We start from the raw sequence: 26,113 nt of genomic DNA, 5'->3' as shown, positions 1-26,113 counted from the left end.
CTTATTGTTTTGTAAATTTAGCTCCTACCCTAAAGTTGCCTATTTTGAGTAGTTTAGCATGATCAGTTTAGAAGATTTTGAATTGAAACTTTGCTTTGGGTCCTGGGATACGCTGATTATTATTGTTTTAGATAAAGATTAACATGGTTTTTACTTTGAACTTTCATGTATAAAACTGTGATATGGAAATGGAAGACCAAAGCAGTCTTGGAGAGGCTATCTCACTGTTCTCCAGAATCGCTGGCCTTCTAACAAAGTGTGGGGGACCTGTCTCCATCTGTGCATATTGACTGACAATGACAGGTGTCCAGACCTTCCACCTCTGAGAACACTAACACATCCCTTGGTTTACAAAATGTCACTGTGTTGCTTAGAAATGCTCAGAACACCCATCCCTATTGTTTGTTGTAAAACTAGTCCTGAGAAGCAGATCGGACCTTTTTTCTAAAGACTATCTCGTACTCAGCATTCTTATTAGCCGTACGGAGAAAACACTCCGCGTGGGATACACCAGAAGGTGCAGAGGAGGCTTTAGAAATTTTAGACGTACTGTTCCAATCCGTAGGAGAAAGCCATTATCTTTTGTCCCCTGAGACTCTCCTAATGACTACCTTATCCAGGGTTTGCCAATTGCCTTATTATTTTTTAATATTAGTACCGAGACAGAGACCTAGTGAATATTTTCATTTCCCTCCTCACACGGTTTCCTGCATTTTGAACCCATTGCTGACTTCTTTATTGCCTCATGCATTATTTGTCTCCTCAAACGGTCATTTTGCTGAGAAATTGAAACTGATTAATTTTTACGTTCTTTTGAGGGTTTGCAAACAATAGAGTTCACTATATTACCCAAGCAAATACCAAATTTCACATGAAAGGAGAACTACTGCTGGGTTTTTTATGCATTCAAGAGGATGTGAGGTTGTCCTCGTTTTCTTAATTTGAATGTAAAAATGATGTGTGTTCATATATTTCTTTATAAGCTTTCTGAATACTTTGTTTTGGTGAGTGTACAAAGAATGTACTTTGATCTGAAATGCCAATACCTTGAATTCAAATATGATTAAATGTCAAAAACACAAAACACTTCATTTTAAAAGAGAATTATAAATTGGTTGAAGAATTGCACCTGTGCTTCTTCATTTTTCTATAAAGAAAAAGTAAACTTTAATTTTTAAGAGACTAAATCATGGTATCTTGAACATAGGAAATACATAGCAAATATGTATTCATAATGATGACTTTATATTATGAGAAAATAAACACAAGAACTATAGGCAAATATCAACTCAAATGGCCTTTCTTGTAATTCTATGTCATGCTTCTTAGGTCTGTTTTGATGATGACATTTAAAAATCAGATACTGCAAATAGTGCTGTTACAAAACTCAAACTGTTTTCTTACTCAGGTAATAGTTTCTCCTTTTTGAAAATTTTTGGTTAAGACAAATGTAGCTTCCTTACTATATGAATATCAGTGTTTTAATTTAAGGAGTGCAATTAACACTTTTATTGATCTCCATCATTTGCAAAATGCAAAAAACCCTTATCTATTGGCAGTCATTGGCTAATGTATAGATTTATCTTGTTTGGTAGAATCTCATTTAGTGAGGAAGAAATGAGCAGCTCTGATCACATTAAAAAGAGGATGATCGGGTGGCGCCTGTGGCTCAGTCGGTAAGGAGCCAGCCCCATATACCGAGGGTGGCGGGTTCAAACCCGGCCCCGGCCAAACTGCAACCAAAAATAGCCAGGATTTGTGGCAGGCGCCTGTAGTCCCAGCTACTCGGGAGGCTGAGGCAAGAGAATCGCTTAAGCCCAGGAGTTGGAGGTTGCTGTGAGCTGTGTGAGGCCACGGCACTCTACCGAGGGCCATAAAGTGAGACTCTGTCTCTACAAAAAAAAAAAAAAAAAAAACATAAAAAAGGATGATCATTTGTCTTGAATTATTTAGCAAGTCCTAGACTTGCTAAATACAAAATATTGTGTTCTATCACTTAAAGTCTTTTACGGAGCATTTGAATTTCAGAATAACATAAAGACTTTGATGTTGCTTGGTTTCACTTTTGCAGTCGAATCTGATAAAAAGAATAATCTGCACTAATTATCAGCTTGTCAGAGATTGTCATAGTTCTAAACATGAATAAAAACGTGAGAGTTCATGTCTTTACTGTTATCTATCAAAAATTAACTTCTCAGAAAGTAAAAAAAAATATTTTTCTATCCCCTATCCAGCAGGGACTGTTTACTTCCCAACTTACTCTTTATTTATAAAACAAAAAAATAATTGTAGTAACATTAATCCTGTCTAATCCTATAAATATGTATCTTAATTAACATTTTTATGTGATGATCTAATTATGAGAGCTTTTAAAATAGCTTAAATAAAAGGTATAAGAAAAGACAGTGGCATTTCTTTGAAGATCTACATGAGGAAGAAGGATGCTGGAGAGACGTAAATGGACTTAATGTAAAAAGAATTGCTACAAATATTTAAACAAAAGATTTCACGTTTTGAATTACATTTTGTTATTTTATATGGAATTAGAAATTCAACATTATGTAGTCCTAGTAATTTTAAATATTTCGATGTTTTTAAACATAGATTGAATATGCTATTTTATCAGCTTAGTACATGTGTAAGACAATTTATGTATTATATATTTTTAATTTTTACATGTTAGTGGACAATCAGACACTCAGTCAAATTAATGGCTTTAAACAATTCCATGATGGTGAAGGGGTAAGGAAATTTCACTCTAAAATATGACTCCCTGGTATAAGGAATATTTTAAATTTGAAGGCATTCAAGGTCAAGGTACCCTGAGAGAAGCCTTCCCTCTATCTGTATAAACGGGACTTGCCCAATCGGAAGATCAAAGGGGACAATTGACTTCCCTTCCCCCTTCTTAATATCTCAAAATATTTCAGGAAGGAAGGTCAGAAATGTAGGTGGAGCTGGCCCAAATTATTTGTTCATAAACACCCATCTCCTGGGTGAATCTACAATCTATTCCCACCCTCATTCATTTTCTCCTCCCTAGCAACTGTTTATGCACTAGACTCTTCCATCCACCCTCCAAAAGGCCAGTATAAAGATATCTGAACTCCTTTGGATAATGAGGTTATCATTCTGTGATATCTTTTCTCAGGCACAGTTAATATCTTTATCCTTTCTGGTACTAATTTGCCTTAATTGTGAGTTGATTTGTCAGCAAACTTTTGGGGGAAAGGGCAAGTTTCCCCTTACCTCTGTAAGGGCTTCTACCAACCATGGGAAACATTCTCAGAAAGGAGAGAAATCTGGGTTTTTCTGGGTTTTAATCTGGAATGTAATCAATTTGAAAGTCATCATTCCCACTTTCACCAGAAAACAACCAAACTAAAAATCAACTAGTCTTATCATATTTTTCAGAGAATTAAGTGAAAAATGCTGCCCCAAACATGTGGAAAACAGTACAGCCGATACAGAGAATCATAGCTTTCCAGAGGAGAAACTCAGCAGCAGACAGTACTACTGGAGCCAGGATCAGGGTAGGAAAATAAACAGTAATTGATGAAATGCTGGAGGCCCTAGGGGAGCCCAGTCCTAGGGAATCCCACACACTTTCACGAGTTTACCTCCAAGAGTTCTCCAGATTGTCACAGTGAAATCTGGAGTAAAATGCCTTTGTGCTTACAGCAGGGGACGGAGAGAGCACAGTCATTGTGAAAGACTCCCAGAGCATTCTGCTCTCCTTAACAAGACCTGTCCTCAAGTTAAACTCTTGGACCCGATCTGGGGGAAGGAAAATATCCAGCTCTCAGCCCCTGTGGCCTTCCATGTGGGTGGAAGGGAAATACTCAACACTAGCTCCCTGCAGAAATCCAGTCTTACCTAAGAGTGCTGAGAAGCACACTTGAAGGTCACAGCCCAGAGACACAGGCTCACTGACAGAGTGAGAGCTAATCATGGGACGACTGCAAGCTTACTCTCCCCCAGCTTGCCACCACATCAACGTTGCACCTTTACACAGTAACACGGCACTGCAGCTGAAAGAACTCTACTTCCCTGATCTTCTTTAAAAAGATTTTTCTAATGAAACTTAAAGACAATAGGAGAGATGAAAACAAAAATATATGAGGAAATTTTAGCCCTTGACAACTATAGGTACAACAAGTAGCAAACTCAGTTTGATTAATCAGTATACATAAAATCTCATGCTATAAGCTTATTTATCTCAGTTTCTTTTACTCAGGATATAATGTCTGGCTTTAAATATAAAATTACGAGACATACTAAAAGGCAAACAAAAATTTTTGGAAAGATAGAGCCAGCATCAAAATTAGACTCAGATATGACAGAAATTTTGCAATTATCAGGCTGTGAAAAACAACTATGATTAATATGCTAAGCATTCTAATAAAACAACCTTAACAATGATGACCAAAATCAAAATACATATACAGATGCTCCTTGACTTACATCCCAATAACCCGTTGTAAATTAAAAATACCACTATGCTGAAAAAAGTTATTTCACCTAATCTACTGATCATTGCAGTGTAGTCTAGCCTCCCTTAAACATACTCAGAACACTTACTTAGCTTACAGTGGGCAAAATCATCCAACACCAAGCTGATTTTATAATAAAAGGTAAGCATGTCATATGACTTACTAAAGGATGTCCAAAAAGTGAAAAACAGAATAGTTGCATGAACACCTGCACCCGAGATTTCCACTGAATGTGTATCACTTTCACATAATTGTAAAGTCCAAATATCATAAATGAGGGACACAGAAATAAACAAATGGTGTACTAGTACACTAGAAAATGATAACTGATGCAATGTTTAGTCTCTTGCCATGTCTTCCGGCGCTAAAATGCTCTGACACCCCCAGTATGTTGCCAGCTCTCCACTATGCCCACTGTTTGCATATCCACCCACACTACATACACACTTTATTTTTAAGACTGATACAAATCAATTTACTTTGCTTCTAATCCTTTTAACTATTTCTTTTTCTTTCTTTCTTTCTTTTTTTTTTTTTTTAGAGACAGAGTCTTACTTTGTCACCCTCGGTAGAGTGCTGTGGCATCACAGCTCACAGCAACCTCCAGCTCTTGGGCTTAGGTGAATCTCTTGTCTCAGCCTCCTAGGTAGCTGGGACTTCAGGCTCTCGCCACAATGCCCACCTGGCTATTTTTTTGCTGCAGTTTGGCCGGGACTGGGCTTGAACCCACCACCCTCAGTATATTGGGCCAGTACCCTACCCACTGAGCCACAGGCACCTCCCACTTTTAACTATTCTTAAGACAACTTTGATACTTTGCTGTGAATGACATACTTTATAAGGTATGGAGGGAGCCAATACAGTTTGACATTTCTGATTTCAACTCTTGTTAGTTCTATCCATTTATACAGGAGTAGTGAGGGAGGGAGGAAATGAATCTGCAAGGCAATTTTCCAGCACTTTCATGCATTTGTTATACATTTTTTCAAAACAGATTTGCCATTCTATCATTTTATTTCAATATTCATAAATTAAACTTTATAATAGTGTTTTTATCAAACACTTTGAACATTTTTTGATTTCCCCATATTTCAGCAAATTACTTTCCATTCCAACTAGCAATTTACATGCTATTTTCAAAGGTATATCTTTAGGATATCTAATTTATAATGTCTTTATACTAGTACTGCATTGATATGTATAACTTTTTAATGTTAAATTCTTTTTCAATAAACCAAATTTCCTCTATCTTTAGCTACCCAGTTTAGAGCCTAACTAATGCATTAGTGAAAGTTAAATCCCCTTATCTCTCTGTAGCACTTTACATAGACACTATCTCTTACTAGGTTTAGTGTTGGAGTTTCATTTTAGCTTCCAAGTACTTGAAAGAGCTCAAGTATTAAGTGATTCATATTTCAAATGTGAAAAGACATGTATCAAAGGACTAATTATTTAAAGGAATTTTAGGGGTATTTGACAGTAAATTGGTTGTAAATTCTTTGTTTTAAAAACATATCATCCATAAAATGAGCATTTATTTCTAAAGTTATATAGATTTCCATATACTATGTGTTAGGCTGCATGTCAGAATAATGTAGTTAAATAAAAACATATCTCTATATTTTTCTCTTTCTATTGGCTTTTTTTGAGTATCAAGTCAAATAAAATCTTAATCCCCTCCTCTGGCTGAATAGATGTCCTCTTGACCAAGGGGACCCAGAAATACCCTATAGCTGAGTTGCTGGCTAGGAGAAGGGGTATCAGAAAGACCTCCTCATGCCCCCTTCCCTTCTTGGAGAAACTGTAACTCACTAACAGGTCTTAGGCTATGCAAGAAAAGTTTAAGCCACACCCACAGGTCATCAATTTACACAACAGATCTCTTGAGTCCTAGTACATGTCTGGTGGCTTATGTCTGATTAATAGAATTCTTTATCTTAATTAAAAACATTCCAAGTCTTTACACAAAGCTTCATTTCTTTAACCAATTAAAAATCAAAGAATCTTTAAACCTACCTATAACCAGTAATGTCCCACTGACGTAGAATCCCTCTGCTCAGGGCTGGACACAAACTCCATTTTCTAGGCCTCACCAGGCTCCTAACCAACTTTGATCAATATTTCATCCAAGCCACCATTCCCTGGGAAGGTTGCAACACCCCAAACATGACCACATTCCAACACAAAGACCGTTTTAAAATTAACTTCTGCCCGCAGGCCTGTGGTGCTAAGGGCTATGACATATATTTTAGACATACACTCCATTTCCCCACACACCCTGCCTGCAGGGAAGGTGATATGATTAGAAACTTATTTATTAGCCCCTAGAAAGGGAGCCAAAAGTGGCAACCAGCTCAGAACTCCCTCTGCTATGCCAAAGGCTTTGCTTTCCTCTTTCTTTTACCTGTAATAAAATCTGTCCTTCTGTTTAATTGTGATCCGTAAATTCATTCTTTGTTATCCCAAGACCAAGGACGGGGCAGAGAAATTACAGTAACAGTAAAAGATGTTCTGCCTGTTTGGGCCAAACCAATGCACGCCTTCCACGTACTGACTTATGACTTAATGTGTAATACCTCCCTCCCTGAAATGTATACAAGCAAACAGTAACCCAACCACGTGAGACAACTTGTTCCAGGTCTCCTGGGTGTGGCTCTCCAGGGCCACAGCTACACATTTACAGCTCAAATTAAACCTCTTGAAATTATTTTACAGAATTTATGTTATTTCCACTGATTTGAGGAAGCCATTGTTGGTATAGTCTGGGTCATCAGAAAATTAACATTTTAGGACCAAATTCCTTCCATACTTAGTTGTTAGAGTATCTGAAATTATTCTACAAAGATCCATTTCTTTGGGATCACTAAGAGAAAATCCTTTTCACAGGGCAAGGTTAGGATTAGAGGATTCTCAGAGAAACAATGACATCCTTTAAGAGGAAAAAACATTTAAGCCCAGGCTCTTCCATAATTGCTTTTACAAATTCCTTAGTTTGGTGACAGCTATTGATCATTTTTCTGTTTGATTCCTGAACTTCTTCCAGGATCTTCTTCTGATCTTTTCTTTCTGATCTTCCAGCTCTGAGATGGGGTTTCTAGCTCCATTCACACTTGTATTCATGCCACACAGCCTCTTTGGACACATGGCCAGGGCCTTGAAGTCTGATTCCTTCATCTTGCACTGGGGCACCTGATGATACCCCCTCTCTCATTATTTAGCCTTCACCTTAGTCAAGACTGGCCTAGCTATCAATAATATTTATAAAGAGGCACCTAAAATTCCTGAGAACACAGTCTTGTCAATTGCTGTTCCCTTGCTACATTTGCTATATTCGTGTGTTACAGTCAGTGTTAATAAAAGGTTGTGGTCAAAAGCTACCTTTTAATAAAGACGCTTTGAACATGGAAGTCTATTCTAGTGTTAATGTTAATGTACTTCAGGACAGATCAATTTTGCTGAGGAAGCAGGTTCAGTCTCCTTGGACATGCAAGGACTCTGAGCCCAGCCCTGGAAGTCGTACTCTGTCCTTGGGAAAGACAGGAGTTCTGCCAAGACCCTGACAGTCTTAAGTAATTTCTCCACTGGTCCTCTTTCCAAATGCATTAAGACATTAAAGGATAATCCATTAAGTCATTTGTGCCTCGGTTTGAATCAATTATCAGAATATTTTTTTCCCCTGAAAGAAAGGGGTGAGGGTACAAGTAACGGATGGACAACACGGATGGAGGCAACGCTGAGGAAAGTGCGGTGCAGACAGAGAAGGGAAGAGGCGCTGAAGAGTAACGTCTTCAACCTTACTTTTAACCATGTAACATTCAGTGATTTACTGTATTTCAAAGACAGTGAAAAAAATATTGCTACCACCACCAGGATAATCTTTACCATCAGTCCAGATGTGCAGGAACGTGTCGAGGCAGGTTCATTTTCCACGCCTATTCCAGGAGCACATGAGTCGAGAATACACTCATCAAGTTTGTTCTCACAGTGGCGTCCAGACCAGCCTGTAAATGAAATTCGAGGTATTCAATTTTTAATGATAATAATGCTACCAGGTAATGGTACTGGCTTGTATATACTGGCTCTTAGTATTTGCTGTACTTGTGCTAAGTGTTTTATACAAATTATCTCAGTTTATCTCCATCATCATTTTACTAGGAAGCTATTATTACTATCGCTATTTAGTACATGAGAAAATCAAACTCAGAGAAGAGAAATAATTTGCTCTAAAATCACACAGTTAAGTATGAATAGGAGTGAGTCATGTAAGGTAACATCTCAGCCCAACCCACAATGCCAGTCAATATTAAGTATTTAAATGTTTTTACTTACCTTACCATGGAATAAATAACATTCATTTTGAGGCAAGAATTATTGCCAATGCTCTGTTTTCTCAAAGCAGGAGGAAGGGAATAAAGATACTATAGTTCCACTTAATAGGAATCTCATGTTCAAAGTTTAACTACTGCAGATATAGAGATGCACAAAGTTTTATTGTAACACTTGTGTTGCTGCCCAACCAGTTTCCTCTCCCTGTTGCCCATGAAAAAACTAATACCCAGTGACAGCAGGGGTGACAGCAGGGGTGACAGCAGGGAAAAAGTTTATTCCACATAATGATAAGTGGAGAGAAGTGTAGAATTTCTCAATCTACCTTCCCAAGAATTGAGGAGACAGGATTTTTAAGGATAGTTTGACAGGCAAAGGATGAAGCCACAACATATGGACAACAGGTCTTTTGAGGCAGCTGTCGTGATGACTGACTAACTGTGCCCACTGTAATTGTAGCTTTTAAACCTTTTCTTTTTCTATGTATTATCCAACAGCATATAGTCTGAACACTGGCTACTAAGAAATGCAAAGTTTTATTCTTGCTCCTACTTTACAATATATTCTTATTGTTCTTCCCTAATAAATTATAACAGAACAATTAAATACGTATTCTGGGGTGCTTAGAAATGATGATTGCAATTCTGCATTATAAGAAGACAAAAACTAAGGCCCGAGTTTAAAAGACTTGGCAATGCCCAGAAGGAGCTGCCAAAAGACTAAATTTATCAAATCTTTGTCCAAGGCTCTTTCCACTTTGCAATGCTCTTTCATGTCCTGAGATGATTCTGCGGGGATCCCTATTAAGGGGACTGTAAAAGGAGTTATATAAAAACAAACAAACAAAAAAAAACATTTTTGCTGGGTTTATAAAAAGCCACTGCAATCAGTCATTCACGGAGTTGTGTCTCACAAACATGTTGTTGAGCATAAAAACATATTCCACGAACATACTTACATCTGATAACTGTTCTTCTAAAAGTCAACTACATATAAAACTTAATAACATTGCTTAGAAATACCTACGTATATAATAAACTCTAAGGACTACTGAGGGAATGTTGAACATAAAGTTCAGAACAGTTACTGCTGGGTGTGAGTATACTCTGTGAGGGAGGTAAAGAGGCTAGAATTATTGCTAATATTCTGTTTCTCAAAGCAAACGGTGAGTATACACATGTTTGTTGTATTATATATATATATAATTTTTGGTTGAATATTTCAAAATGTATTTTAAAGAATTAAACATAATAATATGGTTGTCTTTTATGCTTCTGATACTATGAAGAACATGAAGCAGCTTTAAAGCATAAGATAAGAATTGTAAAAAAAAAAAAAAAATTACTTAGACAAGAAAGACTTTATTTGGCTCGGCGCCCATAGCTCAGTGAGTAGGGCACCGGCCACATACACCAAGGCTGGCGGGGTTGTGCACGACCGGGGCTGGGTAAACAATGACAACTGAAGCCACAAAAATAGCGGGGCGTTGTGGCAGGTACCTCTAGTCCCAGCTGCTCTGTAGGCTGAGACAAGAGAATCACTTAAGCCCAAGAGTTTGAGATTGCTATGTGAGCTATGACGCCACAGCACTCGACATAGGGTAACATAGTGAGACTCTGTCTCAAAAAATAAAATAAAATAAAATACACAAATAAATAAATAAAGACTTTATTCAAGAGTATTGTAATGGGAGATAGGGGGGCATTTACCATAGGGGAGAGAACATAAAATCAATTAAAAGAAATGGTAGCAGGAGGATTTTGAAATGCCAGAGTGAGCTGAGTTGAGTTGAAGTAAGTACAGGAGGATGTTGGGGTGGGGGGAGTTGATCAATGTAATTGGGCCACCTGTGTTTGCTGATTGTCTCTTATTGATGTCAGCTTCTACCCTCCCACAGCGCCCAGGAGATAGGAGCACTATCTCCTCCCAGGACCACAGTTTTAAAAAAGATGACTTCCAAGTCCTTGAGAAAGGTATTTCTGGTTTGTAAAAGTGGCAAGAGGCTGGGTGAAAATTTACATCTCAAAGGGGCATGGAAAGAATTTACAACTACAAATTTTCTAAAGTAAATGTTCTAAGAAAAGGGAGGTCAGGGGCTTATCTTCAGGGAGAAAGCTGACTCTCCTTAATATTCTGAGTTCAGAGGAATATTAAGGGCAAAAATACCAAACTAGGAGAGAAAATAAGTTAGAGTTCAGTGCAAGAAACAGAAACAACTCTAGGTATTTAAGCAAAAAGGCCCTTTACAATGGAATTAGCTGCTTACAAAATTACCAGAAAAAGGGCAATAGGAGTAACCGTTAGATGGTTGTTAGAAATAGCTTACCTAGGAAGGAGGACAAGGTGGGGCTCCTGCCATCTCAGCGCTGCCCACTTTAAACCTGTTCCAAGTTATTGCTCACACCTGGGGAGGACAGTGAACCAAGGACCCGACAGCTGCTTGAAACCCCAGCGTTTTAGGAGACAGTCAGCTAAACCCAATCTACCAATCAGAACGTGCCAACTGCAGAAGGATCCAGAAGATTGTCCAGCTTAACAACAGATACAACAGAGCCTTGAAGGTGACCTAGAACAGCCTTTGGACTAATTATCTGACAGTTTGCACCCCTCCATCGTTCTCAGAAAAGCTTCTGGGAGGTCTGCATGCCCAGGAATGATGCGGGTTCCCTCCCCCTGGAACCAGACATGGGCTCCCTGTCCTGTGTGGGCTCATAGACGAGCTTGATGAAGGTTTTTCTCTGGGCCAAATTCCCTGGAGGAGCAGAATGTTCCACACAAGACCACATCCCTACACAATGACAGTTTTAAACTTAACCTCTACCCCCGGGCCTTTGGTGCCAATGTCTGTGACATATATTTTAGACATATTCCATTTCCCCAAATTCCCCCTGCCTTCAGAGAAGGAGCTATGATTAGAAACTGTACATAAACTCCCAGACAGAAAGCCAAAAGTATCCACCAGCTCGAGCCCCCTCTGCTGTGCTGGGGCTTTGCTTCCCTCCTCCTTTTATCTATAATGAAATCTATTCCTTCACTTACTTGTGGTCCATGAATTCATTCTTCCATGCCTGAGACCAGGGACGACACAGCAAGGAAATTCTGGTAACAGTAAGACTCTAGTTCTGCAGTGACCTCTGAATCACAAGGTAGGCCTGACCCAAGTGGTATAAAAGAGAATCACTGGCCATAACCTTTGCTTCTTTGCCTACTTGGCCTGGCAACAGAGGCCTGTTTGCTGTCTATGGCAAACGTATCCTCTTCTGTAAACTTTCCTGCTCCCTAAATCTTTCTCTTCTTCAAATACACTTAGTTTCATGCTTGCCTTTCTTTGGGGTGTCTGGCCATTTTTCAACCAGGAGCACTTCAAGAACCAAAGACTCAGGCAGCTGCTTGAAATCCCAACATTTTAGGAGACAAGCAGCTAAACCCCCAAGTAACTATAAGAACCACAGGGGGCCTTTGTGGTGGATGCCCTGTCAGCTAGAGTCAGGAAGGGAAGGAATATGAAAGGCACCATTAGAATGATTGAGTTCAGTAACCCATCGCGCTAACCCAAGGAAACTGGATTATCAAGCAGCTGCCAAGTCAGCACCCTGACTGCTGATTTGAGACTTCTTTGCAAAAAAAAAAAAAAAAAAAAGAAGAGAGAAAGAAAAGAAAAGGAAAGAAAAGAAAAAAATTATCATACATTTCCAGAAGAAACCACTAAGACATCTAGAAATAATTTCCATGAAAGCTTTCAGATTTCAGCTATGTTTATTATTGGTGGAATCCAATTATATTCACAACCTCAGCCTCAAGGGACTCTACAAATTATAGTCTGTAATTTTCTTTCTTCTGTAGTATAGCAAAACACACTACACAGAAATAGATGCTCAGTGTAGAAAAAGAAAATCAAAGTCCCAGGGTATCCCTCTAAGACTCTTCTTATGCAAAAAGGAAGGTAAAAAATCTCAGGCACCTGGAAAAAACTAACCCTAAGATCATTCATTAATGAAGTTCCTTGCTAACTTCCCACAAGCAAGGACATGCAAATTGTACTTATGTCTGAGGCCTAAAACTAAAGCCTATCCAATTTCACATGCCTAATGAGTTAAAAGTTTTTCTTACTGGTAACAGAACTGGAGATAACAAAATCAGACATTCCTCCACATTCCAAGCAGGGTTATCTACATAAGTGATGCTGCCTTCACTCTCTTATTTTATGCAAAATGTAGATTTCCTGGGCCTCAAAAGAATGTACCCACTTTGCCTCATCAGCCTCCTTTTTCCTTCTCTATGAATGCCTTTAAAATGCTAAAGGCTCAACCTTCCCTTTGGAGAGACAGACACAGCTTGTCTGAGGTTCTTGTTTTTCCTGGTGCATCCTCAAAAATGTGCCTTAATAAAATTCCATTGATTCAAATTTTTGCCTTGGTCATATACTCAGGTCAACAAGTTTCAACCATACCCATTAAAAATAAATAAAGCAATAAGTAAGTTGACTAGGAGCCTATGCTGGTGTGGGAAAAGGGCATGGCAGGAAATGGGAACAGAGTAAGTGGCTATAAGTCAGACTAATGTACAGCGGGCAAGATTTAAAAAAAAAGTTTAGAAGCAAAAATGGACAAAAATACATTATCTTTTGAATATCATGAAGGTTTGCTGTCACTTGTAATAAGGAAACAAAATATTCAGAAAACATTTGGTAGTTCAAAACAAGAAGCCAAAAGTTGTCATTAGCAATCCAGGAAAATAATAAACTTATTATGGTATTAAACTCATAGTATTAATTTAATATCTGAGACATAACAGAAAATAAAAAAAATACTTATAGAATAAAATGATGCCAAATAATCCAGGAACAGAAAAATAAATGACTTTAGATGATACATTATAAGTAGAGTAATTTTTAAATTGAAGACTGTTGGGGGTTAGAGGTTCCACTTCCCCAAACCCAGTTTACCTGGTTCTAGTACTTAGCTGAGCTAGAAAGTTTGACCAAGGCAGGGCAGTAATTGAAAGCAACAACGAATGAAAACAGAAAATAAAACTGGAGCAGCCCAGGCAGCGTGAATAGAAAGCAAAAGTAACCGGTACAAGATTCAGTGCAACAGAGAAATTCTATTTAAGAACAAAGGGAAAGTTTTAGGACACTTCCAAAGAGAGTTGGATGTGGATACCTCTCAGAAAAGGGGTGAGATAGAAGCTCACAGGCAGTGCAGAGGTATAAATACCCTATTTCCTCTCCTTTTGAAATTGGTTGCAAGTCTTTCATTGGCCTCCTTGTGCCACTAGGCATCTTTGCCCTTTTTCTATTGGTCATTGATTTTTTTTTTCATTTTTTTAAAGCTTTTTAATTTTTATTACCCAAAGACTTCATTTTCTTTTTTTTTATTAAATCATATCATGGGGCATGCAATGCATCTTACAAGGGTATATGTGAAACTTAGTAAATGTGGAATGTAAATGTCTTAGCACAATAACTAAGAAAATGCCAGGAAGGCTATGTTAACCAGTGTGATGAAATTGTGTCTAATGGTCATTGATTTTTTTTTTTAATTTTTTTATTAAATCATAAGTGTATACAATGATATGATTATGGGGCATCATACACTCACTTCATAAACCATTTGACACATTTTTATCCCAGTGGTTAACATAGCCTTTCCGGCGTTATCTCAGTTACTGTGCCAAAACATTTATATTCTACATTTACCAAGTTTCGCAAATACCCCTGTAATATGCACCACAGGTGTGATCCCACCGATTCCCCTCCCTCTACCCACCCCCCTTTCCCACTTCCCCCTATTGTTAAGTTGTAGCTGGGTTATAGCTTTCATGTGAGAATCCCAAATTAGTTTCATAGTAGGGCTGTGTACATTGGATATTTTTTCTTCCATTCTTGGGATACTTTACTAAGAAGAATATGTTCCAGCTCCATCCATGTAAACATGAAAGAGGTAAAGTCTCCATCTTTCTTTAAGGCTGCATAGTATTCCATGGTATACATATACCACAATTTATTAATCCATTCGTGGATCGATGGGCACTTCGGCTTTTTCCATGACTTAGCAATTATGAATTGGGCTGCAATAAACATTCTGGTACAAATATCTTTGTTATGTTGTGATTTTTGGTCTTCTGGGTATATGCCCAGCAGAGGAATTACAGGATTGAATGGCAGATCTATTTTTAGATCTCTGAGTGTTCTCCATATATCCCTCCAAAAGGAATGTATTAATTTGCATTCCCACCAGCAGTGCAGAAGTGTTCCCTTTTCTCCGCATCCACGCCAACATCTCTGGTCTTGAGATTTTGTGATATAGGCTAGTCTCATTGGAGTTAGATGATATCTCAAAGTAGTTTTGATTTGCATTTCTCTGATGATTAAAGATGATGAGCATTTTTTCATATGTCTGAAGGCCGTGCGCCTGTCTTCTTCAGAGAAGTTTCTCTTCAAATCCCTTGCCCAGCCTGCGATGGGATCCCTTGTTTTTTTCTTGCTGATGCGTTTGAGTTCTCTGTGGATTCTGGTTATTAAACCTTTGTCAGAGTTATACCCTGCAAATATCTTCTCCCATTCTGAGGGCTGTCTGCTTGCTCTGCTTACTGTGTTCTTAGCTGTGCAGAAGCTTTTTAGTTTGATCAAGTCCCAGTAGTGTATTTTTGAAGCTGCTTCAATTGCCCGGGGGGTTCTCCTCATGAAATACTCACCCAGACCTATTTCTTCAAGGGTTTTCCCTGCATTCTCCTCTAGTATTTTTATAGTTTCATGTCTTAAGTTTAAATCTTTAATCCAATGAGAGTCTATCTTAGTTAATGGTGAAAGGTGTGGGTCTAATTTCAGTCTTCTGCAGGTTGCCAGCCAGTTCACCCAGCACCATTTGTTAAATAGGGAATCTTTTCCCCACTGAATGTTTTTAATTGGCTTGTCAAAAATCAAATAGCGGTAAGTAGCTGGATTCATCTCTTGGTTCTCTATTCTATTCCAGATATCTACTTCTCTGTTTTTGTGCCAATACCATGGTGTTTTGATCACTATCGATTTGTAGTAAAGTCTGAGGTCTGGTAGTGTGATTCCTCCTGTTTTGTTTTTATTTCTGAGTAATGTCTTGGCTATTCGAGGTTTTTTCTGATTCCATATAAAACGAAGTAATGTTTTTTCAAGATCTTTAAAATATGACAGTGGAGCTTTAATAGGGAGTGCGTTGAAAGTATATATTGCTTGGGTAGTATGGACATTTTGATAATGTTGATTCTTCCTAGCCATGAGCATGGTATGTTTTTCCATTTGTTAACATTTTCAGCTATTTCTTTTCTTAGAGTTTCATAGTTCTCTTTATAGAGATCTTTCACGTCTTTTGTTAGGTAAATTCCCAAATATTTCATCTTCTTTGGCACTACTGTGAATGGGATAGAGTCCTTAACTGCTTTTTCAATTTGACTGTTGTTGGTGTATATAAAGGCTACCGATTTATGAATGTTGATTTTGTAACCTGAGACGCTGCTGTATTCCTTGATCACTTCTAGGAGTTTTGTAGTAGAGTCCCTAGTGTTTTCCAGATACACAATCATATCATCTGCGAAGAGCGAGAGTTTGATCTCTTCTGACCCTATATGGATACCCTTGATCGCCTTTTCTTCTCTAATTGCGGTGGCTAAAACTTCCATTACAATGTTGAAAAGCAATGGAGACAATGGGCAGCCTTGTCTGGTTCCTGATCTGAGTGGAAATGATTCCAATTTAACTCCATTCAATATGATATTGGCTGTGGGTTTGCTGTAGATAGCCTCTATCAGTTTAAGAAAAGTCCCTTCTAGACCAATTTTCTTGAGTGTTCTGATCATGAAGGGATGCTGGATATTATCAAAAGCTTTTTCTGCATCAATTGAGAGAATCATATGGTCTTTGTTTTTTAATTTGTTTATGTGCTGAATTACATTTATAGATTTACGTATATTGAACCAGCCTTGAGACCCTGGGATAAAACCAACTTGGTCATGATGTATAATTTGTTTGATGTGTTGCTGGATTCTGTTTGTTAGGATCTTGTTGAATATTTTTGCATCTATATTCATTAGTGATATTGGTCTATAATTTTCTTTTCTTGTTGGGTCTTTTCCTGGTTTGGGGATCAGGGTGATATTTGCTTCATAGAACGTGTTGGGTAGTCTTCCTTCTTTTTCTACATTTTGGAACAGGTTGAGTAATATAGGTACTAATTCCTCTTTAAAGGTTTGGTAGAATTCTGACGTGAAACCATCTGGTCCCGGGCTTTTCTTTTTAGGGAGGTTTTGTATAGTTGATGCTATTTCTGAACTTGATATGGGTCTGTTCAACATTTCCACTTGATTCTGGTTAAGTCTTGGAAGGTGGCGTGCTTCCAAGTATCGGTCTATTTCCTTCAGATTTTCATATTTCTGAGAATAAAGTTTCTTGTAATATTCATTAAGGATTTTTTGGATTTCTGATGAGTCTGTGGTTATTTTGTCTTTGTTGTTTCTGATTGATGATATTAGAGATTTTACTCTTTTTTTCCTGATTAGGTTGGCCAGAGGTTTATCTATTTTATTGACCTTTTCAAAAAACCAGCTTTTTGATTTATTGATCTGTTGTATTATTCTTTTGTTTTCAATTTCATTTAATTCTGCTCTAATTTTGGTTATTTCTTTTCTTCTACTGGGTTTGGGGTTGGAATGTTCTTCCTTTTCCAGTTGCGTGAGATGTCCCATTAAGTTGTTAACTTCCTCTCTTTCCGTTCTCTTGAGGAAGGCTTGCAGTGCTATAAATTTCCCTCTTAGAACTGCCTTTGCAGTGTCCCAGAGGTTCTGATAGCTTGTGTCTTCATTGTCATTTTGTTCCAAAAAATTGGTGATTTCTTTCTTAATCTCATCTCTGACCCAGCTGTCATTCAGCATAAGGTTATTTAACTTCCATGTTTTTGTATGGGTATGCAGATTCCTGTTGTTACTCAATTCAAGTTTTATTCCATGATGGTCCGAGAAGATGCATGGAATAATTTCTATTCCTTTAAATTTACTGAGGTTAGACTTGTGACCTAAAATGTGATCAATTTTGGAGTAAGTTCCGTGGGCTGATGAGAAGTATGTGTATTCAGTTTTGTTGGGATGAAATGTTCTGTAGATGTCTGCTAAATCTAAATACTGGATGGTTAGGTTTAAATCTAAGATTTCTTTGCTCAGCTTCTTTCTGGAGGATCGATCCAACACTGCCAAGGGAGTGTTGAAATCTCCAACGATTATGGAGCTGGAGGAAATCAAGTTACTCATGTCTGTTAGAGTTTCTCTTATAAATTGAGGTGCATTCTGGTTGGGTGCATAGATATTAATAATTGAGATCTCGTCATATTGAGTATTACCCTTAACAAATATGAAGTGACCATTCTTGTCCTTCCTTACTTTTGATGGTTTAAAGCCTACTGTATCTGCAAATAAAATTGCAACACCTGCTTTTTTCTGATTACCATTTGCCTGAAATATGGATGACCATCCTTTCACCCTGAGTCTGTATTTGTCTTTTAAGTTGAGATGTGACTCTTGTATGCAACAAATATCTGGCTTAAGTTTTTGTATCCAGTCAGCTAACCTATGCCTCTTTAGAGGACAGTTTAAGCCATTCACATTGATGGAGAGTAAGGATAAGTCTGGTGGAATTTTGGGTATCGAGTTTTTCAAAGGTCCAGTGGACATTTTTAATCCTTTCGCCAGTGTGGAAGTTGGAGTTTGATCCGAAGTTTCTGAGTGAGTTTACTTTTATGGTCATTGATTTTTATCTCTTCCAATTGGTCATCAGTTACCTAGCTTACTTCATACCACATTTTTTTTTCTTTTTTTTGTGGTTTTTGGCCGGGGCTGGGTTTGAACCCGCCACCTCCAGCATATGGGACCGGCGCCCTACTCCTTGAGCCACAGGTGCCGCCCTTCATACCACATTTTTATAGACTCTCCACACTTCTTGCTTCTGAAAGGCCAGGTTTTCCTCCCATGCACTTTGAAGCACCTTTCTTTGTATCCCTTCTCTAAGACTAAATCAAATCTCCACAGACATCAATATGGACAACTAGAAGCAATACCTAGTTTGCTGCCATCCATAACGTAGCAGTTAAGAGTAGTTCTAGTTTATTAATGAAAATAAAACTCACAGTTTCAAATATTTATGTCCATTTCATTTTCCCTGCCAGCCCCTACTGAATTGCATCTACTCTTGGGATAATATATAAAATAAAATGAAATCTAAAATAATTCTTTTTTACTACTTAGTATATTATCTAGTAATTGGATGACATAAAACTATTTTCTTAGTCTAACTAGAGTATGTGCTATAGAAGTAGTTCTTATATCTAAATCATCATGAAACGATACTATAGATTTGTGTTAAAGTTTAGTTGTGATTTTATGGGTTTTGATTAAAAAGAAAGATTATTCTACATCTTTCTGTTCTAAATACAGAAGTCCAATTTCTGACAGTAACTGTGAGTGCTGGTGGCAGATATGATCTGTGTTTGTCTCCCTGTTTCTTTGCCCCAAGGACAAAGCAGTATTTCTGCTTCAAAATGAATTATGCCACTTTTAGACCAAAATGTGCATCTACAGTTTGCATCATCACCAATTTAAATACCATTGCACCCCTCCTGGGTATAAAAAGTATCCGGCATAGTGACTGCCCCAGGGACTGAGTGCAATGCTGGTGAAGCATTCACATTTGCAATACAAAAATTGTTTCTTGTCACTTACAATTGGCTCATCATAGGATAGCTCTGGTTTCACTTACTGAGTGTTAAACTGTTGTTAGGTAACACTATAAATGGGACTATTTAGGCTAAAACAAAATTAAATGTGTTTTTATGTCTACAAAAAAATGATCCGAGTATCTATAAAAGGATCCCTCACTGGAAATGAGCTCACTAAGCTATTTAATTTTCTGCCTAGACACAGGACAAACTCTGTGATTAGGACTGTCCTAAATGCTGTTTAAGTTGTTCCCTGCACAAAGACCTCATGCAGAGAGGATGAGTAAGGTCTAAAAGCTCACCTTGGCTCCATTTGTCAAGCATTACACCTTGTTGACATGAGGGCGGGGCATAAATATATAACTCTTCTGTAAAGAGGTGGGGAAGGAGGACTTTATGGCCCTGTCAGTGAGCCGTCAGCAATATAAATGAATTGCATTTTTTCAGTATGTGCTGAACACTCTCTGAGGACCTGTTATGATACAACTTTTCCACTAGAATTTGGTGGTACAAAATTAAATAGCATTGAGAATGTCTTCTAGTCTACTTATATCCAGTTTAAATTTCAGTGTGTTCTGCAGAATATCTGGTGAAGAAACTAGTATCTAAATTTTCAAACGGTGTTCTGTTCAGAATAGTGCAGGAGCCATGCAGCTCTGCTTGTACAAAAAAAAAAAAAAAAAGAGAGAGAGAGATGAAAGAGACAAAATTAGAAGCCTCATGGCATACTGGAGGAATAACCAGTCAAGGTAGTTTTCTGTCTAGAACTCTGTAAGATAAAGATAATTGCATAATTTTGACCAAAGTCTAAGAAAGAATTATGGACACAATTTAAGGCTGCTTTATTTTCCTTTTATCTCCTTTTCTTTCTTTCTTTTTTTTAATGGATGATAGAAGTGGATATGTGTGAACCAAATGAATCTGCCTTGTGCCTTTCTATGGCATTTGGGCATTTGGGAGAGGGCAAATTGCTATAAAACACTCAGAAGGGTAGACGGGTAGAAAGCTTAAAGTTTTTGCTCATGGAGTTTTTCCTGAAAAATTCCTTCAGTGGTTAGATTTGCTAGCAATTCTAAACTAAGCTATGACACACTGACGGAGCCTTTGGGGAAAAGCTACTTGTTTATGGTGGTCCATTCATATTTTTAATTGTAGTCGGAACATTTTAACACCAGCTCTGCCCTTCTAACAATTTTTTTTAACTGTATAATCCATTACTTTTAACTGTCAGTATAACGTTGTATAGCAGATCTCTAGAATTTATTCATCCTGCATAGCTGAACGTTTTCAGGGAGGTGCTATTCAATGATATAACACTTTGGGGAAACAAAAGATGGTGAGTGCATTAGTGCCAGCCCAGACTTCGTGGGTGTGAATCTTAGCTCTCTGCCTCTACCACGTCATGGGAGATACCCAGGGGCTCGGGGCTGCTACTTCCCAGTGGAAAAATGAGATGCCATGTATGTGTATTCATGGTTTTTATGAAAACTGAATGAGTTGATCCATGTAAAATAGCAGGATGTCTATGCACTAGTATTTCTACTACTATTACTTCCTGAGCACATATATGCCCGTCTTCCCACATTTGGCTTTCAAAATCTAAAATACAGACTATAAGAGACAAGAGAGATCAACAACAGGCAGAATTTTCCAGGATAAAAAAAAATGATTAGGAAGAAATTAGGATTCTATAAAAGTGAATTTGGGGGTGAGGAAAGGGTTGACCACAAAGGGACAGCGTGAGTACATTTTGGAGGATGGTGGTCACTTGCCTGACTGTGGCCATGGTTACACAACTTTAGGTATTTGTGTAAACTATCTAACTACAAACTAAAGGTGAATTTTACTGTAGAAATAAAAGCACCCTGCACCTATAGCAAACTATGCCAGTAAAGAAAATGAGGAAATGATGAAGGGTAATCTGCAGGAGCAAGATTATTCCTTAAATAACACTGGAGGACGGATGACTTGATGTGATTAAGACCGATGGCTCCCCACAGGAGCAAAGATAGGTGTTTGGGAGGGCATCCATGACAAAATTTTCAAGAATTTGTTTTTTCATTTGTTGCTTAGAGTTTTCTTTCTCTCTCTCTCTCTTTTTTATGTTTTCTTTTGTTTTTAATATAAGGGGTACAAGTGTTTTTTGTTACATGGATGAATTATGTAATGCTGAAGTCACAGATTATAGTGTATTCATCACCAGAATAATGAACACTGTACCTGATAGCTGATGTTTTAGCTGTAACTCCTCCGACCCTCGCCTCTTCTTAGTTTCCAATGTCTGTTACACCACTTTATGACCATATATGTCCATCACTGAGCTCCTACTTGTAAGTGAAAACATGCAGTGTTTGTTTTTTCATTTCGGAGATACTTTACTTAGGATAATGTTTTCTAGTTCCATATAAGTTGTTGCAAATGACAGTATTTCATTCCTTTTTTATGGCTAATACGTCATAGGGGGTGTGCGTATACATATTACATTTTCTTTATTCACTCTTCAGCTGATTCCATATCTTTGCAGTTGAGAACTACGATGCACTGAAGATTGGATATAAGTATTTTTTTGATATAATGACTTCTTTTGTTGTGGGTAGATAGTCAGTAATGGGGTTGCTAGATGGAATGGCTAGGTCTACTTTTAGTTCTTTGAAGAATCATCATTCTGTTTTCCCTAGGAGTCTCCCTTTTCTTCACATCTGTGTCAAAATCTATTGTTGTTTGACTTATAATAATAGCCATTCTGACACCCGTAAGGTTGTATTTCACTGCGGCTTTAATTTACACTTCCTTGATGATTAGTGATATTGAGTGTATTTTCATATGTTTCTTATCCATTTGCATAGTGTCTTATAAAAAATACATTCTTGTCTTTTGCACACTTTTTGATAGGGTTATTTGTTCTTGCAGATTGGTTTGAGTTCCTTGTAGATTCTTATCTTTTGCCACCTGTATACTTTGCAAATATTTTCTCCTATTTGGGAGCCTTAGATATACATTCTTTGTTTTTGTTTTGCTTTTTTTTTTTTTTGGTTTCAATATTTATTTATGGATTTTTTAAATTTATTTATTTTCATTGTTAAATCACAGCTGTGTACATTAGTGCAATCAAGGGGTACAATATGTGGGTTTCACATATAATCTGAAATATTCTCATCAAACTGTTCAACGTAGCCTTCATGGCATTTTCTTAGTTACTGTATGTAGGCATTTATATTCTGCATTTAGTAAGTTTCGCCTGTACCCATTCTAAGATGCATCATAGATGAGGCCCTACCCATTACCCTCCCTCCATCAATACCTCCCCTCTTCCCTTCCCCTTCCTTGGCCCTTTCCCCATAGTCTTGTGCTATAGTTGGGTTATAGCCTTCATGAGAAAGCTATAATTTAGCTTCATAGTAGAGCTGAGTACATTGGATACTTTTTCTTCCATTCCTGAGATACTTTGCTAAGAAGAATATGTTCCAGCTCCATCCATATAAACATGAAAGAGGTAAAGTCTCCATCTTTCGTTAAGGCTGCATAATATTCCATGGTATACATGTACCACAATTTGCTAGTCCATTCGTGGGTCGATGGACACGTGGGCTTCTTCCATGACTTAGCAATTATGAATTGGGCTACAATAAACATTCTGGTACAAATATCTTTGTTATATTGTGACTTTTGGTCTTCTGGGTATAAACCTAGTAAAGGAATTATAGGATCGAATGGCAGGTCTATTTTTAAGTCTCTAAGTATTCTTCAAACATCCTTCCAGAAGGAACGTATTAGTGTGCATTCCCACCAGCAGTGTAGAAGTATGCCCTTTTCTCCACATCCATGCCAACATCTCTGGTTTTGGGATTTTGTTATGTGGGCTACTCTAACTGGGGTTAGGTGATATCTCAAAGTAGTTTTGATTTGCATTTCTCTGATGATTAAGGATGATGAGCTTTTTTTCATGTGTTTGTAGATTGTTCGTCTGTCTTCTTTAGAGAAGTTTCTCTTCAAGTCCCTTGCCCACTCTGAGATGGGGTCACGTGTTCTTTTCTTGCTAATACGTTTGAGTCCTGTAGATTCTGGTTATTAGACCTTTATCGGAGGTATAACCTACAAATATGTTCTCCCATTCTGAGGGCTGTCTGCTTGTTTTACTTACAATGTTCTTGGCTACGTAGAAGCTTTTTAGTCTGATCAGGTCCAAGTAGTGTATTTTTGATACTGCTTCAATTGCCTGGGGAGTCCTCCTCATAAAATAGTCACCCAGGCCACTTCCTTCAAGAGTTTTCCCTGCACTTTCTTCAAGTATTTTTATAGTTTCATGTCTTAAGTTTAAATCTTTTATCCAGTGAGAGTCTATCTTAGTTAATGGTGAAAGGTGTGGGTCCAGTTTCAATCTTCTACAGGTTGCCAGCCAGTTTACCAAGCACCATTTGTTAAATAGGGAATCTTTTCCCCACTGGATGTTTTTAATTGGCTTGTCAAAGATCAAATAACGGTAAGTAGCTGGATTCATCTCTTGGTTCTCTATTCTGTTCTAGACATCTACTTCTCTGCTTTTGTGCCGGTATCATGCTGTTTTGATCACTATGGATTTATAGTACAGTCTCAGGTCTGGTAGTGTGATTCCTCCTCCTTTGTTTTTATTTCTTAGTAATGTTTTGACTATTCGAGGTTTTTTTCTGATTCCACATAAAATGAAGTATTATTTTTTCAAGATCTTTAAAATATGACAACGGAGCTTTAATAGGAATTGCATTAAAATTATATATTGCTTTGGGTAGTATGGACGTTTTAACAATGTTGATTCTTCCCAGCCATGAACATGGTATGTTTTTCCATCTGTTAATATCTTCAGCTATTTCTTTTCTTAAAGTTTCATAGTTCTCTTTGTAGAGATCTTTCACATCCTTTGTTAGGTATACTCCCAAATATTTCATCTTCTTTGGCACTACTGTGAAAGGAATAGAGTCCTTGACCGTTTTTTCAGCTTGGTTATTGTTGGTGTATACAAAGGCTACAGATTTATGGGTGTTGATTTTGTAGCCTGAGACATTGCTGTATCCCTTGATCACTTTTAAAAGTTTTGCAGTAGAATCCCTAGTGTTTTCCAGATATACTATCATATCATCTGTGAAGATTGAAAGTTTGATCTCTTCTGACCCTATGTGAATACCCTTGATCACCTTTTCTTCCCTAATTGCAATGGCTAAAACTTCCATTACAATGTTAAAAAGCAATGGAGATAGTGGGCAACCTTGCCTGGTTCCTGATCTAAGTGGAAATTATTTCAATTTAAGTCCATTCAATATGATATTGGCTGTAGGTTTTCTGTAGATGGCCTCTATTAGTTTAAGAAATGTCCCTTCTATACCAATTTTCTTAAGTGCTCTGATCATGAAGGGATGCTGGATATTATCAAAAGCTTTTACTGGATCAATTGAAAGAATCATATGGTCCTTATTTTTTAGTTTGTTTATGTGTTGAATTACATTTATAGATTTGCATATATTGAACCAGCCTTGAGACCCTGGGATAAATCCCACTTGGTCATGGTGTATAATTTTTTTGATATGTTGTTGGATTCTGTTTGTTAGGATCTTATTATTTTTGCATCAATATTCATTAGTGATATTGGTCTATAATTTTCTTTTCTTGTTGGGTCTTTCCCTGGTTTGGGGATCAAGGTGATGTTTGCTTCGTAGAATGTGTTGGGTAATATTCCTTCTTTTTCTATATTTTGGAAGAGGTTTAGTAGTATAGGTACTAGTTCTTCTTTAAAGGTTTGGTAGAATTCTGACATAAAGCCATCTGGTCCTGGGCTTTTCTTTTTAGGGAGATTTTGTATAGTTGATGCTATTTCAGAACTTGATATAGGCCTGTTCAACATTTCCACTTCATTCTGGCTAAGTCTTGGTAGGTGGCGTGCTTCCAGGTATTGGTCGATCTTTCAGATTTTCATATTTGTGAGAGTAGAGTTTCTTGTAGTATTCATTAAGGATTTTTGAATTTCTGAGGGGTCTGTTGTTATTTCATCTTTACCATTTCTGATGGATGAAATTAGAGATTTTACTCTTTTTTTCCTGGTTAGGTTGGCCAAAGGTTTATGTATTTTATTGATCTTTTCAAAAAACCAACTTTTTGATTTATTGATCTGTTGTATAATTCTTTTGTTTTCAATTTCATTTAGTTCTGCTCTGATTTTGGTTATTTCTTTTCTTCTGCTGAGTTTGGGGTGGGAGTGTTCTTCCTTCTCCAGTTGCTTGAGATGTCCATTAAGTTATTAACTTCCTCTCTTTCTGTTTTCTTGAGGAAGGCTTGCAGTGCTACAAATTTCCCTCTTAAGGACTGCCTTTGCAGTATCCCAGAGGTTCTGGTAATTTGTGTCTTGATTGTTGTTTTGTTCCAAAAATTTGGTGATTTCCTTCTTAATCTCATTTATAACCCATCTAACCTTCAGCATAAGCTTATTTGGCTTCCATGTTTTTGAATGGGTATGCAGGTTCCTGTTGTTATTGAGGTCAACTTTTATTCCATGATGGTCTGAGAAGATGCAAGGAATAATTTCTATTTTTTTAA

At 37.5% G+C, this 26,113-nt stretch overlaps 1 protein-coding gene across 1 annotated transcript in view; it reads right to left on the bottom strand.

Annotated features, from left to right (window-relative positions):
* The window catches only part of EYS (eyes shut homolog), a 1,685,250-nt gene that overhangs the window by 835,429 nt on the left and 823,708 nt on the right, over nt 1–26,113 (bottom strand). The window contains 1 exon segment of the mRNA XM_053601630.1: nt 8,376–8,494. Coding sequence (XP_053457605.1) covers nt 8,376–8,494 — 119 coding nt within the window.

The sequence above is a fragment of the Nycticebus coucang genome, chromosome 9 (assembly GCF_027406575.1).
Source record: "Nycticebus coucang isolate mNycCou1 chromosome 9, mNycCou1.pri, whole genome shotgun sequence".
NCBI classification, from domain to species: domain Eukaryota; kingdom Metazoa; phylum Chordata; class Mammalia; order Primates; family Lorisidae; genus Nycticebus; species Nycticebus coucang.
Note: the sequence above shows the minus strand (reverse complement) of the source record. Positions and strands in the feature narration are given on the sequence as shown.